The sequence below is a fragment of the Danio aesculapii genome, chromosome 19 (genome assembly GCF_903798145.1).
Source record: "Danio aesculapii chromosome 19, fDanAes4.1, whole genome shotgun sequence".
Lineage (NCBI taxonomy): Eukaryota > Metazoa > Chordata > Actinopteri > Cypriniformes > Danionidae > Danio > Danio aesculapii.
In genome coordinates this window covers 11,085,119-11,103,749 of record NC_079453.1, presented here as the reverse complement: position 1 = coordinate 11,103,749, position 18,631 = coordinate 11,085,119, and the positions used below count along the sequence as shown (strand labels likewise).

Sequence of the window (18,631 nt, the reverse complement as noted above, 5' to 3'; positions counted from 1 at the left end):
TCGTCCGCCTCGCCTAATGGTGAGTAAGGTTCTACTCACTCCTTCAGTATCTCAAATACCACACATGCAAGCCGAATTAATTGTGAACTCCCAAACTTTTTCCATACATGTGCTGGTGGATTCGGGAGCTGCTGGAAACTTCATCTCATCCAACTTTATCTGTCAACATTGTATTCCCTCCATCCGGAATGAGATGCAGTACCAGATTACAACCATACAAAGTTCACCATTAGGCAATGGCAAAATTACTCAACAGACCAGAGAAGTAACTCTCATTTCTCCCCTTAATCATCATGAAAAACTTACCTTGCTCATTCTGCCTCATGCCAATGTTGACGCCATCCTGGGTTGACCGTGGCTTAAGCAACATCAGCCCCACATCAACTGGGATACAGGTGAGATTCTTGGATGGAGTGCCACCTGTATAAGCCACGGTCATACTACTCCCTCTATCGGTCACTCTATTACCCATTCAATCCACCATCGTTGAAACTCCTCACTCATCTTCCAGCCTCACCATTCCCTCCATTTATCACTCATTCATTGACGTCTTTAGCAAGGAACGAGCCACCCAGCTACCCCCTCATCGGTCCTGGGATTGTAGCATCGACCTGCTGCCCAACGCCAAGTTACCGCATGGAAGATCATCAACAAGGCTCTCCATCAGGGATTCATCAGACTCTCTACATCTCCCGCAGCATTTAGTTTCTTCTTCATGTCCAAGAAAGATGGAGGATTATGGCCCTGCATAAACTATAGAGTGCTGAATTCTGCAACTGTGAAGTTTGCTTACCCGCTGCCACTAGTGCCGGCCGCTCTGGAGGAATTGAGGGAGGCATGCATCTTCAGCAAACTCGATCTTCACTGCGCTTATAATTTAATTCGTATCTGCAAGGAGGACGAATGGAATCCGCATCTGGGAATCGACTTTGCCACCGATCTGCCTCCATCATAAGGATGTACCACCATTCTTGTAGCAGTAGTTCGATTTTCGTGTAAACTAATGGCGGGCGTTCTTCTGTCTTCTGGGTACTACCATCAGCCTGTCTTCTGGTTACCACCTGCAGACGAATGTGCAGACGGAGCGTAAAATCCAAGAGATTTCCCGGTACCTGCGTCCGTACTGCAGCAGTCACCAAAACACCTGGAGCCAGTATCTACCGTGGGCTGAGTATGCACAAAATTCTCTTCGTCAAACCTCGACTGGTCTAACCCCCTTCCAATGTGTCTTAGGGTATCAGCCATCCTTGTTTCCCTGGACAAGGGATACATAGTAAGTGCCCGTGGTGGATCACTGGTTCCAAGAGAGCGAGAGTGTATGAGACTTAGATCATGTCCATCTTCAGCAAGCAGTGCTGAGGTATACGACTCACGCAACTCGTCGCCGCCTACCGAATCCTACTTACCAACCAGCGGATAAGGTATGGCTATCCACCAGAGACACCTGCCTCCGCCTGCCCTGCAGAAAGCTGAGTCCCCGCTACCTGGGACCATTCACCGTACACTCCCAGATAAACCTTGTCACTTACCGTCTCAACCTGCCACCACACTACAGAATTTCACCATCTTTTCATGTGTCACTCCTTAAACCCTTCACTGATCCTGTTTCTCCTCCCTCCACAGAACCGGAACCCCCCCGACCCTTCCAACCAAATAGAGATTGTTGGTGACAATATCAACCAGGTCAAAGAAATCCTTTACTCCCGGCGGCGGACTGGCCAACTTCAATACCTCGTAGACTGGGAAGGCTTTGGTCCTGAGGAGAGATCTTGGACACCCAGCGATGACATCCTAGATCCTACTCACCTTGAAGAATTCCACCAGAGTCATCCCGATCGTCCAGCTCCCAGAGGACGTGGCCGTCCCCGCCGCCGGTCTAGGGTGCCAGGAGTCACCCGTCACATCCCCGGCTCGTTGCTGCTCAACCAATCATTGTTCTCCCTGATAAACCACCTCCATCCAATCTCGTGAACTCTCACCAGCCTTCTAATGACTTGCACCTTTTCCCCGTCACCAAAGGACACTATAAAGACCCACCTTTTCCTCTCAGTCATCGGCCGGTATTGAACTTAGATGGTTGTCTTCATCTTCACTTCTTCGTTTTCTTCCCTTCTTACATGGATGTTCCTTATGCGTCTTCAAGTTCTTCATACTGATCAAGAGAAGTGATTATTCTCACCTGATGTTTACTAGAAGATCTGCTATCACTCTGATGAACTGTGCTTGTATACTCATGAACGGATGACCATTGCATGCTTACTGATCCTTCTCACCGATCTAGAGGAATGTTTACACTTGTGTAGTGTTTACCAGAAAATCTACTAGTTGAACTGTGTGTCTGTATACTCACCTGCTGTGTCTCCCGAGAGTGAACTTCAAGTGAGATCGATAACATCTACTGTTTACACTTCTATTGCTGTGAACGGAGATCACAACAGCATATATATTAACCCTTTAAATTCTTTTGTGATTAGTGACTTTGTTTTGAATAAACCTTGATAAAAGATAACCATCTCTGTCTGCCTTTTCTACCAGAATGACATCAAAGACATAGGTGAATTGGCTGTAGTTTATGAGTGCGAGTGTCAATGCGAGAGTGTATGAGTGTTTCCTAGTACTGAATTGCAGCTGGAAGGGCATCCACTTCATAAAACATATGTCAGAATAGTTGGTGGTTCATTCCGCTGTGGAGACCCCTGATAAAGAAGGGACTAAGCTGAAGGAAAATGAATGAATGAAACGGACAACAGATACTTTTTGTCATATTAATAATAATAATACCAATAATAAAGAACGATTTAACAAAATATTGACTTATAATGATGATATAACTGAGTTGAAACAGTAAATGCTCATGTACATTTGTCTTTTCTTGTAAGTTACACTGTTAGGCTGGGCTTATGGTCTTGGCTTCACCATATTCGTCCTCCACCTGACTAGAGCTGTTTTTGCTTAGAGGATGCTTGTGAGACATCATTTCCTGTATCTTCAGGAAGGTCTCACAATCTGAGGGAAAATGATTCTTCTGAAAAAACAAAGCTTAAATTAAGAGACGCTTTTAAAAATGAGCTTTTTTAAAAATAAGAGGATGATACTTACGCTCAGAGAAAGCCGCAGGAGTCCACCTTCACATTGGCTCTCCAGAGATAAGAGAAACACCTTGAGTGATTGCTCGGTTAGTTCATTTCCTGAATGAGGAGAAAGGAAAGTTACAGGTAGAGCATTTGAGTCTCATTGAGAAATGAAATTTAAGTCTGAAATGAAATCACCTGAAAGATTTAAAGATGTAAGGCATGTGTTTCCAGGATGAATGACTTTTCCGCCAGTGTGCACAATTCCAGGATCCAATAGAGGAATCACTGTGTCAACTGTCACCTCCACAGCCTGACTTGAAGATGTTCCCTTGGTTAATGGGAAATATGTTTAATTGGCAAGAACAATCTTTGTCTTCTTATTTTGGAAAATGTTATCATCAAAAACGGCAAAATGATAATATGAGTCAACATTTGAATTAAATGTGCCATATAATGAAAATCAGGATATATCTATGCATAGTTATACACAGTTGTGATGAGAAGATTCCCTTCAACATCTGTAAAAGCACGTTGAGCATCCAGAAAAGTGATTTATAAATGTAAGGAATTAATTGATTTATTAATAGTTGAATAATAAGCGTGAAAGAGCATGAAATCAATTGAATTCAATCCCTTCACCATTAAACTGGCTTAGTGAAGTAAACAATGTTTGAAAGCAACAGCGTTTCTCAGAGCAAGTTTAAGTCAGCTTCTCTGTCAACTCATCCACTTCTACTAAGCATAAAAAATGTAGCTTAGAGTATAGAGTTTGTACAAATTTCATACAGAAAGTATTTTCTTGAAGATGATCCCTTTAGTCACTGTAAAAATCATTCAATGCAGATAATAAGTTGGAATATTATACTGTATCTCTTGATTGTGAAAATTGCCACCATCTCTTAAAATTTTTGCAATTGAAATCTTCAATTCTCAGTGTAAAACATACGTTACTGTACATGAAGTATACAAAAAACACATTTACAATACTATCATAGATGCAATTACATACTGTAAGAAAGAAACATTTACATTTATAAATATTATCTTGGATGTAACTACAAAGTAACGACACAGTAATTGCACACTAGATAAAAGTTTGTAATTACATATGTACTGTGCATATTTACGTATGAATAGTGCATATTTACGTATAATAATACACAAATACAGTACATGACATATACAGAGAAACATTTACATTTATAAATATTATCTTGGTTGTAACTACAATGTAACGACATATGTAATTACAATGTAACAACACAGTTTTTGCACACACAAACATGTTTATAAATCAAGATTAAAGTTTGTAGTTACAGATTACATACATGTGTCATGTGCATATTTACTTATAACTATAAATACACAATGTACATGAAATATACTAACCCGTTTGTGAATCTTGGATGTAATTACAATGTAATCACAAAGTAATTAGAATGTAACAACAAAGAATTTACATCCAAGATAAAAGTTAGTAATTACATATGTGTACTGTGTATGTTTATAACTATGAAACACAAATATTGTACATGAAATATACAAAAACACGTTGACAATACTATCATAGATGTAATTACAATGTTATAACAATGTAATTACAATGTTAATACATAATGTTTACAATGTAATTGCATCCAAAATAAAAGTTTGTAATTACATATGTACTGCATATATTTCCGTACAAATACATAAATACTGTACATGAAATATATAAAGGAAGATTGAAGTTTATAAATATATTCTTGGATGTAATTACAATGTAATAGCAATGTAATTACGTTCAATATAATAGTTTGTAATTACATTACATGTGTATTGTGTATATTTACGTTAATAACTATAACTACACAAATAAAGTACATGACATATACAAAGAAACATTTACGTTTATAAATAATATCTTGGATGTAACTACAATGTAATGAAATTACAAGTAATTTAAATGTAATGACAGTTATTGCACACATACAAACATGTTTATAAATCAAGATTTAAGTTTGTAGTTACATATTACATACATGTGTACTGTGCATATTTAGGTTTATAACTATAAATACACACTGTACATGAATAAATACAAACACGTTTGCAAATCTTGGATGTGATTATCACAATGTAATTACAATGTAACGACAAAAAATTTACATCCAAGATAAAAGTTTGTAATTACATATGATGTGTACTGTGTATATGTGTATATCTATAAAACACATATACTGTACATGACATACAAAATCACGTTGACAATACTATCATCGATGTAATTACAATGTTATTACATAGTAATTATAATGTAATGACAACGTAATTACATTAAAAAATAAGTTTTTAATTACATATGTACTGCATATATTTATGTTAAAATACATACTGTACATGAAATATACAAAGAAACATTTAGGTTTGTAAATATTATCTTGGATGTAATTACAATGTAATAGCACTGTAATTACAATGTAATGACATAGTACATAAGTTTGGAATTAAATGTGCACTGTGTATGTTTATGTTTACAACTGTAAATAATCAAATACTGTACATGCAATAATCAAAGAAACATTTACATTTATAAATATCTTGGCTGTAACTACAACGTAATTACAATGTAACAACATAGTAATTACATCAAAGAAAAAGTTTGTAATTTTACGACGTGTACTGTGTATATCACTATAACTAACACAAATACTGCACATGACGTACAAAAACACAGTACTATCGTAAATGTAATTACAATGTTATAACATAGTAGTTATTTTGTAATAACAATGTAATTACATCCTAAATTAAAGATTGTAATTACATATGCACTGCGTTTACGTATAAATACACAAATATCGCACATGAAATATACAAAGAAACATTTACACTTATAAATATTATCTTGGATGTAATTACAATGTAATTACAATGTAATAGCAATGTAACGACATAGTAATTACAATATAACGACACAGTAATTGCACACAAGATAAGAGTCTGTTATTACATGTGTACTGTGTATATTTACATATAAAACAATTAATAACCAATTACTGTACATGCAATAGTTTATAAATTTTATGTTACAAATTTTATCTTGGATGTAACTACAATGTAATGATTAATGTAATTACAATGTAACAACACAGTTATTGCACACATACAAACATGTTTATAAATCAATATTAAAGTTTGTAGTTACATATTACATACATATGTACTGTGCACATTTAGGTATACAACTATAAATACACACTGTACATGAAATGTATAAACGCGTTTGTAAATCTTGGATGTAATTACAATGTAACGACAAAGAATTTACATCCAAGATAAAAGTTTGTAATTATATATGTGTACTGTGTATATGTGTATATCTATAACATACAAATACTGTACATAAAATATACAAAAACACATTGACGATACAATAATAGATGTAATTATAATGTTTTAACAATGTTATAACAATATAATTACAAGGTTAATACATTGTAATTATAATGTAATGACAATGTAATTACATCCAAAATAAAAGGTTGTAATTACATATGTATTACGTATATTTACGTATAAATACATAAATACTGAACATGAAATATACAAAAAAAAACCATTGAAATTTATAAATATTATTTTGGATGTTATTACAATGTAATAACAATGCAATTACGTTGTAATGACATAGTCCATAAGTTTGGAATTACATGTGCACTGTGTATATTTACGTTTACAAATATAAATAACCAAATACTGTACATGCAATATTTAAAAAAACATTTACATTCACAAATATATTGGCTATAACTACAATATATTTACAATGTAACAACATTGTAATTAAATCAAAGAAAAAAGTTTGTAATGTCATATGACGTATACTGTGTATATCTACATAACTAAAACAAATAAATACTGTACATGAAATGTATAAAAACAGACAATACTATCATACATGTAAGTACAATGTAGTTAATATGTTAAAATAGGCTAATTACGATTTAAAAACAATGTTATTACATAGTAATTATAATGTAATGACAATGTAGTTACATCCAAAATAAAAACTTGTAATTACATATGCACTGCAAATATTTGCATATAAATACAAAAATGCTGTACATGAAATATGCTAAGAAACATTTACGTTTATAAATATTACCTTGGATATAATTACAGTGTAATAGCAATGTAGTAACAATGTAACGACAGAGTAATTACAATGTTATGACGCAGTAATTGCACACAAGTTAAAAGTCTGTTATTACATGTGCACTGTATATTTACATAAAATTATTAATAAGCAAATATTGTACATGCAATATACAAAGAAACATTTACGTTAATAAATATTAACTTGGATGTATTAAAGTGTAATAGCAATATAATTACAATGTAATGACATAGTACAAAAGTTAGGAATTACATGTGCACTGTGTATATTTACATTTTCAACTATAAATAATCCAATACTGTACACACATTAATCAAAGAAACATTTACATTTATAAATATCTTTTCTGTAACTACAATGTAGTTACAATGTAACAACATAGTAATTACATCAAAGAAAAACGTTTGTAATTTTATGGCGTGAACTGTGTATATATAACTAACACACAAAAATACTGTACATGAAATGTACAAAAACACAAACGCTATCGTAGATGTAATTACATAGTTAAAACAATGTAATTACAGTGTTATAACAGTGTATTTGCAATGTGAGAACAATGGAATTACAATGTTATTACATAGTAATTGCAATGTTATTACATAGTAGTTATGATGTAACAACAAAGTAAATACATCCAATATAAAATATTGTGATTACATATGCAATAAGTATATTTTCGAATAAACACAAATACTGCACATAAAATATACAAAGATACATTTAAGTTTATAAATATTCTCTTGGATGTAATTACAATGTAATAGCAATATAATTACAATGTTATAGCAATTTAATAACAATGTAATGACATATGTAATTACAATGTAATAATACAGTTATTGCACATGTACAAACATGTTTAAAAATCAGGATTAAAGTTTGTAGTTACATATTACATACATGTGTACTGTGCATATTTAGGTAAATAACTATAAATACACACTGTATATGAAATATACAAACGCGTTTGTAAATCTTGGATGTGATTACAATGTAATCACAATGTAATCACAATGTAATGACAAAGAATTTACATACAAGATAAAAGTTTGTAATTACATATGATGTGTACTGTGTATATGTATATAACTATAAAACACAAATACTGTACATGGAATATACAAAAACACCTTAACAATACTTTCATAGATGTAGTTACAACGTTACAACAATGTAGCTACAATGTAAATACATTGTAATTATAATGTAATGACAATGAAATTACATCCAAAATAAAAGTTTGTAATTACATAAGTACTGCGTAGATTTACATATAAATACGTAAATACTGTACATGAAATATACAAATAAACATTGAAGTTTATAAACATTATCTTGGAGGTAATTACAATGTAATAGCAATGTAGTTACATTACATTACACGTGTATTGTGTATATTTACATAAACAACTATAAATACACAAATACAGTACATGACATACAAAGAAACAGTTACATTTATAAATATTATCTTGGATGTAACTACAATGTTATGAAATTTGTAATTAAAATGTAATGGCACAGTTATTGCACACATACAAACATGTTTGTAAATCAAGATTTAAGTTTGTAGTTACATATTACATACATGTGTACTGTGCATATTTAGGTATATAACTATAAATACACACTGTACATGAAATATACAAACGCGTTTGCAAATCTTGGATGTGATTATCACAATGTTATTACAATGTAACGACAAAGAATTTATATCCAAGATAAAAGTTTGTAATTACATATGTCTTGTACTCTGTATATGTATATATCTATAAAACACAAATACTGTACATGACATATACAAAAACACATTGCCAATACTATCATAGAAGTAATTACAATGTTATAAAATGTTTTAACAATGTAATTACATCCAAAATAAAAATTTGTAATTATATATCTGCATATTTTTATGTAAAAATACATAACTAAGGTACATGAAATAAACAAAGAAACATTTACATTTGTAAATATTATCTTGAATGTAATTACAATGTAATAGCAATGTAATTATGATGCAATACAGTACATACGTTTGGAATTACATGTGCACTGTGTATATTTACATTTACAACTATAAATAATCAAATACTGTACATGCAATAATCAAAGAAACATTTACATTTATAAATATCTTTGACGTAACAACATTGTAATTACAATGTAACAACATAGTAATTACATCAAAGAAAAAGTTTGTAATTTTACAACATGTACTGTGTATATCTATATAACTAACACACAAATACAGCACATGACGTACAAAAACACAGTACTATCGTAAATGTAACTTCAATGTTATAATAATTTAATTACAATGTTATAACAGCATGATTACACGGTGAGAACAATGTTACTACAATGTTATTACATAGTAATTACAATGATATTACATAGTAATTATATCCAAAATAAAAGATTGTTATTCTATATGCACTGCATTTATATACATATAAATACACAAATACTGCACATGAAATATACAAAGAAACATTTGAATTTATAAATATTATCTTGGATGTAATTACAATGTAATACCAATGTAATTACAATGTAATGACATAGTAAGTACAATATAATGACACAGTAATTGCACGCAAGATAAAAGTCTGTTATTACATGTGTACTGTGTATATTTACATATAAAACTATTAATAACTAAATTCTGTACATGCTTTATACAAAGAAACATTTACGTTTATAAATATTATCTTGGATGTAACTACAATGTAATGACATATGTAGTTACAATGTAACAACACAGTTATTGCACACGTACTAACATGTTTATAAATCAAGATTAAAGTTTGTAGTTACATATTACATACATGTGTACTGTACATATTTAGGTATATAACTATAAATACTGCACATGAAATATACTAACGGTTTTGTAAATCTTGAATGTAATTACAATTTAAACTAAACGTAATTACAAAGTAACGACACAGAATTTACACCCAAGATAACAGTTTGTAATTTTATGACATGTGTACTGTGTATATCTATATAACTATAACACACAAATGCTGTACATTAAAGGTACAAAAAAACAATACTATCGTAGATGTAATTACAATGTTGTAACAGCGCAATTAGAATGTGAGATCAAAGTTATTACATTGATATTACATAGTTATTATAATGTAATAACAAAATAATTACATACAAAATAAAAGTTTGTAATTACATATGCACTGCGTATATTCATGTATAAATAAACAAATACTGCACATGAAATATACAAAGAAACATTTAAGTTAATAAATATTATCTTGGATGTAATTACAATGTAATAGCAATGTAATTACAATGTAACGACATAGTAAATACAATATAACGACACAGTAATTGCACACAAATTAAAAGTCTGTTATTACATGTATATTACTGTATATTTACATACTAGTTATAATGTTATATAATGTTATGTTTTCCCTGTTTTTAAATATATAACCCACTCAAACAAATGTAATTCACCAACATGTTGAACACACATACTGAAGTCAGAATTATTAGCCCCCCTTTGAACTGAACAGAGCCAAGAAATTTTCACGTTGTCTGAAATTTTTTTTTCTGGAGTAAGTCTTATTTATTTTATTTCGGCTAGAATAAAAGCAGTTTTTAATTTTGTAAACACCATTTTAAGGACAAAATTATTAGCCCCTTTAAGCTATATATTTTTCGATAGTCTACAGATCAAACCATCATTATTCAATAACTTGCCTAATTAAAATAGACAGGGCGGCTAATAATTCTGACTTCAACTGTACATACTGTCCAACTAACACATTGATTGAAAGAGTGGCACAAAGTGAAAATAAAGTGGCATTTCGAAATGACAGAAAAACACATACCGTAGTAAATACTACACAATACAGACTAATTAAATGAAACATAAACGGCTCCCGATTAGAATAAAAACATGCAAATCAGCCAGCAGAGTATCAGTAACAAACTTCTGTGGGTCAGTTTTGGAAATTGCATGGCTTACATATCTGTTAAGTGTTATGCCAGTAATATGGTTTGCTCTATAATGCAGGGAAATTGATGTTTTTAAAATTTCAGTTCCGACTGGTACCAAATTCCACTATTGTGCAACCCTACCACATACCATCTATGTAGATATCAAAGAACAAATTACTATATTGTATCAAAGCATTCTATGGCACCTTTAAATGTTTCAAATCTAATAAAAAATGTAAGAAAAAAAAGATTAAAGTTATGTAAGTGTAACACTCACAAATAAAATTTTATTAAACCTGCCATCTATATGGTGTAATGTTGATCTATACTATTTTTATTTGTCTTACCTCTTGCTCAGATACTGGCAGATTCTTGTCTTTGCCTCCTACTTTTCCAGTCTGACTACGAGACGCTTTATTATCTGGGTCAAAAACGAAAAACACTCTGCATATAAAATGTGATTTTAATCCAAATAAATGATGTCAAAGTAGTTTAACTACCTTTCTTGGCCACTTTTCCCTCCTCTTTCTTTGCTGCTGGACTTTGCGCTGGTTTCTCCTCTTTCCTAGGAGTGTCCTACATACAATAGTTTCAAATCAAGACCTTCTTTTCGTGTCAGAAAACAACAACTTTCAGTCAACAATATATGATCTACCTTTTTTTTGGTGGTGTGTTTTGCACTCTTGCTGATCTGATCCAGTGAAGAGTTGCTGGGGACAGAAAGGGCCTGCTCATGTGAGTCTGCAAGACTAACCAGAGACGACTGGACCATCTCTGATTGGTCGCCTTTAATTAAAAGCTTCCTCCTCTCAACGATCTCTTCATGAGTCAGAGCAAATGGGCCAAGAACCTAAAAAACCAAATACAGACGTTTCACAGTCTAAAATTTAGGCAGATAATATGTAGTCATTAATAGAAGATAAATATGTTTATACCTCAGCCAAACGAGCTGCTCCATTATCTCCTATGTGGTTGTAGGATAATGACAAACATAGCAGGGAACGATTTAAACGCAGACCCTTTAGAATGAGGACAATCATGAAATACACTCAATTTGAAATATGTGCAGTCTTGACATTATTAGAAATGCCAGATGGACAGATTTCAATCCTACATACCTGAGCAATATGAAGGGCACCTGCATCACCAATGCTATTATAGGCCAGGTTGAGTGATAGGAGGTTTTTGTTGGCAGAGTGTGTGTTAGAGAGAGCTGAGCCAATCAGACGAGCTCCTTCCTCTCCGATACGATTGTTTCGTAATGATAAGTCCGTCAGCCTAGCATGAACATCATTTGAAATGAGCTGACAGAGTTAGCTAGGAATAATACATTTTGTCATAATGAGAGGGACATAGTATATTATTATGAAACATTTACAGTTGAAGTCAAAGTTATTAGTGCCCCTGTGATTTTTTTTCTTGGGTTTTCCTAAATGATGTTTAACAGAGCAAGAAATTTTTCACAGTATTTTCTATAACGTTTTTTCTTCTGGAGAAAGTCTTATTGGTTTTATTTTGGCTAGAATAAAAGCAGTTTTTAATTTTTTAAAACTATTTTAAGGTCAATGTTATTAGCCTCTTTAAGCTATATTTTTTCTGATTGCCTACAGAACAAACCATCGTTTTACAATGACTTGCCTAATCACCCTAACTTGCCTAATTAACCTATTTAAGCCTTTAAATTGCACTTTAAGAAATAAATCAGTTATTTAAAAATAGCTATTAAAACTAATATGTTTAGAAATGTGTCCGTCAAACTGAAATTGGGGCAAAAATATACAGTGGGGCTAATAATTCAGGAGGGCTACTTCAAATGTAAGAAAGTAAAAATGTGATAATATTTATGACATAATTTACTCTGAATGCCCTCGTTGAACACCCATAAAAAATGCTAGAAACCAGTAACCATTGACTTCCACAGTATTTTTTTCCTACAATGGATTTCAAGGCTACTGGCTTCCAAAATTCCAAAATAATTTTCATTATGGAGCAAATGATGAGTAAGTTTATAATGAGTAAGTTTAAGATTAAGATGAGTAACTATCACTGTAGCTGTATTTTAGGGACATATTTGTAAACTAAATCTGGGTGAACAAATAGCATTTATTAGTATCAATTAAACGTTTTAGGTCTGTTTAGAGTTTCTTAGGCCCCGTATATACTAATACGTTTTAGTTTTAAAACTCTACGTCCACACTGGTGTTTCACCTAGCTACTACACCGCTGAAAACACACATCATGTGACCACACACACACTCTAGCCTGTGCTGTTGCGTATGTGCATGTCTGAGCTCCAGGTAGTCAGCGGGTGCTTTGAGCACAGAACCCTAGGTGAGAGCTGTGCACGTCGGATGATTCATCAAGGATCTACCGCTGGATCTAATCTTTCTATATTTGTTAAACGTGATATTAATCTAATGACATATTCCCTGACTTTGATCTTTTGAATCTATTACTTGTTCTCAAGTAACATGTTTTGGCTGAGCGCAAAGATTAGTTAAAATATTAATTTATGTAACCACGTACACTGATTCTGCACATTTGACTGATTGCTTGCCTTTATTTCCTATAACATATAAACTTATTGTACATTATACATTTATAATGGCCATTATTGATTATTATTATTGAAGATGACGGTCGTATAAATATGTAGCTACACAATGTCTTAACATTTTGGTGTCTGTTAAGTTGCTAATATCAAAATAAAAATTGACAGTTCCTTATATCATGTTTTCAGTTTTTTGTTAAGATAGCCAGAGTGATGTGAATGATGTTATAAAGTAGCCTACACTGTTCCCTTTGAAGATTTACCCAACATGTCCTGGGAAGTTTGTTTTCCATTTCAAACTTGCGAAGTTGGAATTTAGAAGAAAAGGATGCAAGACTGAACTTTGTGTAGGCTATTAAGTAGTATTGTGGGTTTTGAGTATTAAGGTATCGGGGGAAAACGCTTAATCAGATAGGTGAATGTCGGCAGCCACGCCTCCATTTTCAGATGCCTCTGTTTCCCCTATCCACACTGACACAGAGCAGCGTTTCCAAAATGCTCCGTTTTCAGGGCTCGAGAACTCTGGGGTAGTGTGGACGGAAGGCATAACTGTAGCAAAGTGTAAGCATTTTAAAACGAAAACGTATTAATGTAAATGACGTCTTATGCTCATCAAGGCTACATGGTGAATAATGGAGAGAAGAAACTTCAATGACCAGTTTATGGCAATGTCTCCTTTTGTCTGGCCTGTTTCATGCAAATAAGTATCTGCATCTGAAAGGGTATAAACCAAATGGCGTACAAGAACTCATAGGTGTGACCCTATGGTGGTGTAGGGGGATCCTTTGAAGTAACTGGTATAAAGTACTGTCTTACAAACAGATATCTGGGTTAAGATCTTTGAAGGATGATGAATTAACATCGCTGCTGAAGAACTATACTGCATTTTATTCATCAAGAACTTTGGTCAGCTTACTTATTTTATATATTATATTTATATATATAATACCCAATGAGCCACCCTAAAAATCTAACAGTGCGAAGGGATATGTGTCACATTGTGATTGAATCTTGGGGAAGGAACATAAACAAATGTCCAGAAATAACAGATAAGAGTTTAAGGCAACTACCTTACAGAGACCCACACCTACATAAAAGAGGGTTTATACACTATGATGGAAAATCCTAACGATCAACTGTTTTAGTTTGAAGAATGCATAGAAAAGCAGGATGTATCCGCCAAGACCAAGCCACTCACATTGTAACAGTCCCAGATAAATAGACTACAGAAAGCTCTTTTCTCTTGAAGTGGAGATGTATCTTTCCAAAGTGTTGCATGACCTTGTGTCTACATGCACTGAGGGGTATAAAAACTCACAGCAACAGAGGTTTAGTCTCTTACACATTCGCTCTGTGAGTGTGTAATAGGTGTCATCCTGCAGAATTATTGTAATAAACAGATTTTTGCTATGCTCTATTCATTGTCTGACTCAAGTTGATTTAGCAGATTTCCACGTCACCACCTAACCCATCTCCAAATTGTCATTAAAAGCATACGGCAGAAATAGAGACATTTAATTCATCCAGACCTATGTTTGAGGCCTGAAATTGACAAACTGCAACCCATTAACCTTACCCTTAAGGAAAGTACAGTTTATATTAATGGATACCGACTGTTAAAACTTGAATGGATGAGAAATTAGGGATTTCTCATTATTGTCAATGATGAAAATATGTTTCATACTGTATATGCTTAATATTTTTATTGACATTTGTTTGTAACATTGCACATTTCTTTAAACTCCATCCTTGTTCAGTAATTTCAGTAACTTCTTTAAAAAACACACTGTCCACAAACTTCTAAATAACAGAATATATTATAAACACCAAGTGTGTGTCTGTGTAAAAAAATGTAAAAGACTCACATGCTGTCCTCCCCTAGGAGTAAATGGTAACTCTGCTCAGGGAGTGGGTTGCCTTCCAAAACCACTTTCCTATACCAAGAAATAAGTTGGCACTTATATTTTCCAGTATCTATTATCATTTTCCACTATCATTCATTCATTTTCTTTTCGGCTTAGTACCTTTATTAATCTGGGGTCGCCACAGCGAAATTAACTGCCAACTTATCTAGCATATGTTTCAAGCAGTGGAAACATCTATACACACTCATTTACACACATACACCCAAGGAAAATTTTGCCTACCAAATTCATCTATACCACATGTCTTTGGACCTGTGAGGGAGGGAGGAAACCCACGCCAACACAGGGAGAACATGCAAACTCCACACAGAAATGCCAACTGACCCAGCCGGGTTTCAAACCAGCGACCTTCTTGCTGTGAGGCGATTGTGCTACCCACTGCACCATCATTTACATTTAGAATATTTTCTGATTATATCCTTTGCCTCTGTTGTAAAGCACGTTTATAAGTATATGATGTATGTATGTAAGTAAAGACGATCATTTAAGATTTGGAAATACAACCTACATTCACATTTTATCCCCTTTTGTCAAGTATAATTATAGTTTGGCCTACATTTCATATACAACACAACTTACGAGCAAATTACGATACTTAAGGGGCTTAAAGGTATCCCACTCCTTGCAAATATAAATCTCTCTACCATTCTTCTACTCCACTCCACCTCTTCTACTCTACTTAATTTGTTAAAATATTTATTGAGTGATTAATTGGATTGAATATGGTTAATTTGCACATTTTTCAGATGAATCACACTATTTGTGAGTGTGTCAAAGTCAGCTTTATTGTCAATTCAGCCACATGAACAGGACATGCAGAGAATCGAAATTGCATGACCCTCAGACCCTAGGTGCATAAAATATGATATTAATACAAAAAGTAGAATTTTAAAAAGAAATTACAATAAATACAATTACACATATAATATAATCTAAAAATATAAGTAAAAATAAGACCACATTAATATTTACGACCCTTCCAAATATGGTCAAATCAGACATTTCCAATCCATTCATGAGAACTTTCGTCAGCTAACTTATTTTAAATACAACTTACATTAACATTTTTATATTTATTATTTAATAGTTTTTAAAAAAGTAAATATGGGTAAGCTAAAATACAATTTGACTTTTCTCACCTGAGATTTGAGCACAAAGACACTGTGTTTTTCATAGAGGTGAAAGTGCGATCTGTCAGACCTATACACCACATGCTGCAAAGCATAACCATTCATTAAAATGAACATAATATACTTACACAAACACAACACACAACTCAAAAGCTTACCGCAAGCACTGTAAATTACTGAGAGATGGCAATAACTTGCTCAGCACCCGTAGCATCAGTTCATCCACTGTCCATCCTGTCAAAAATAAGGAGAAAAAATGATACAGCTCAATCCTAAAGTTTACAAAGAAAAAAACATCAGTCATACCAGATATCTTGACTTCCTTCACGTTGTTGTGCTCTTCTTTCTCCAGCTCTATCTGAAGGCAGCGCCCAGGGGACCATTTTGTCATTCTGCTTTCTAAGGAAAACATAGATCATCATCATAGATCATCTCAAACATAGATCATCATTCGCTCAGCATCAGTTGTTTTTATTAGGAAATCTGTTTGTATTTTGTGATGTGATATTCTGAGACACAATAACTACTTATGAGGCAGTATAACTGTAAAAATTCATTCATAAGGCTAAAAAATGAAAATGTCCTCACTATTTACTTACAATTGGTTCTAAAATTATGAATTTATTTCTTCTGTTGAACACAAAACAATATTTTAAACATTTTGTCATCCATAATGGTGCACGGTGGCTCAGAGGTTAGCACTGTTGCCTCACAACAAGAAGGTCGCTGGTTCAAGTCCTGGCTGGGTCAACTGGCACTTCTGATAGTTTGCATGTTCTCCCCATGTTGGCATTGGTTTCTTCTGGGTGCTCCGGTTTCCACCACACTCCAAAGACATGCGTTATAGGTGAATTGAATAAAGTAAATTGTCCATAACATGTGTGTGTGTGTGTGTGTGTGTGTGTGTGTGTGTGTGTGTGTGAGTGTGTGTGTGAATGAATGTATGGGTGCTTCCCAATAATGGGTTACGGCTGGAAGGGCATGTGCTGCGTAAAACATATGCTGGAATATTTGGCAGTTCATTCTGCTGTGGCGACCTCTGAAATAGAGACTAAGCCGAAAGAAAATGAAGGAATGAATGTCATCCATAATAGGAACTAAAAATACTATGCAAGCCAACATTCTTCAATATATCTTGCTTTGTGTTCACATTTTTCATTGTTATGTGAACTATCGCTTTAATAACCGTGTTTACCCAGAATCCTTGGCCGCTTCAGCTTGACAGAAGGGATCTCTTTCACTCCCATGAGCTTACACAGTTCGGTGAAGTCCAGCTGTAGATGTCCTGAACACTGGTAGTCATCTAGTGTAGTTTATAAAAGCAACAAAACATTGATTTAGTAGTCGTTACATACTTTTGTGGGCCAAAATGCAACATATTCAGTCCGTGTCAGTTGTTTTAAATAGGAAAACAATAAAGAGTTGTCAAATATTTGAATCTTCAAGATGGATGTGCAGTCGACAAAACTGCCACAACTGTGTCATGAAGAATTAAACTAGTTCTGAAGGCTAGTGGGGTCCATCCAAATACAAGCAGCTAATAAAGTGTCTGGTATTTAATTTAAAGTGTATTTTGCTTATTTAAACCTGACACTAATATCTAGTGAGTCTGTTTAGTTTATACAGTCACATACCTGCAGTTTTACGTTTAGGTTCCTCCTCAATTGCAGAATCGACCCTGTCCACTTTCTCTTTTGAGGGCTTCTCAACTCGCTTTCTCATCTTTAATGTGGGGAACTATTTTAGTATGGGTTAGGTTCACTTTGGTTTTAAAACTAAAACCAGATTAAAATAAAATAGAATGATAATATTGAAATTAATGT

General features: G+C 33.3%; 1 protein-coding gene across 1 annotated transcript; it reads right to left on the bottom strand.

The window, feature by feature from the left end:
• Nucleotides 1–2,872: 2,872 nt before the first annotated feature.
• On the bottom strand, nt 2,873–18,594 carry lrrc71 (leucine rich repeat containing 71). Its single transcript, XM_056480336.1, has 14 exons — nt 18,443–18,594; nt 18,004–18,111; nt 17,115–17,207; nt 16,967–17,042; nt 16,818–16,892; nt 15,619–15,687; nt 12,321–12,480; nt 12,138–12,221; nt 11,858–12,052; nt 11,703–11,778; nt 11,550–11,623; nt 3,270–3,402; nt 3,100–3,188; nt 2,873–3,025 (listed from the first exon to the last, which is right to left on the bottom strand). Exons 1-14 carry the CDS (start codon nt 18,528–18,530, stop codon nt 2,888–2,890), a joined length of 1,458 nt encoding a protein of 485 aa, XP_056336311.1. The 5' UTR covers nt 18,531–18,594; the 3' UTR covers nt 2,873–2,887.
• Nucleotides 18,595–18,631: the final 37 nt, after the last annotated feature.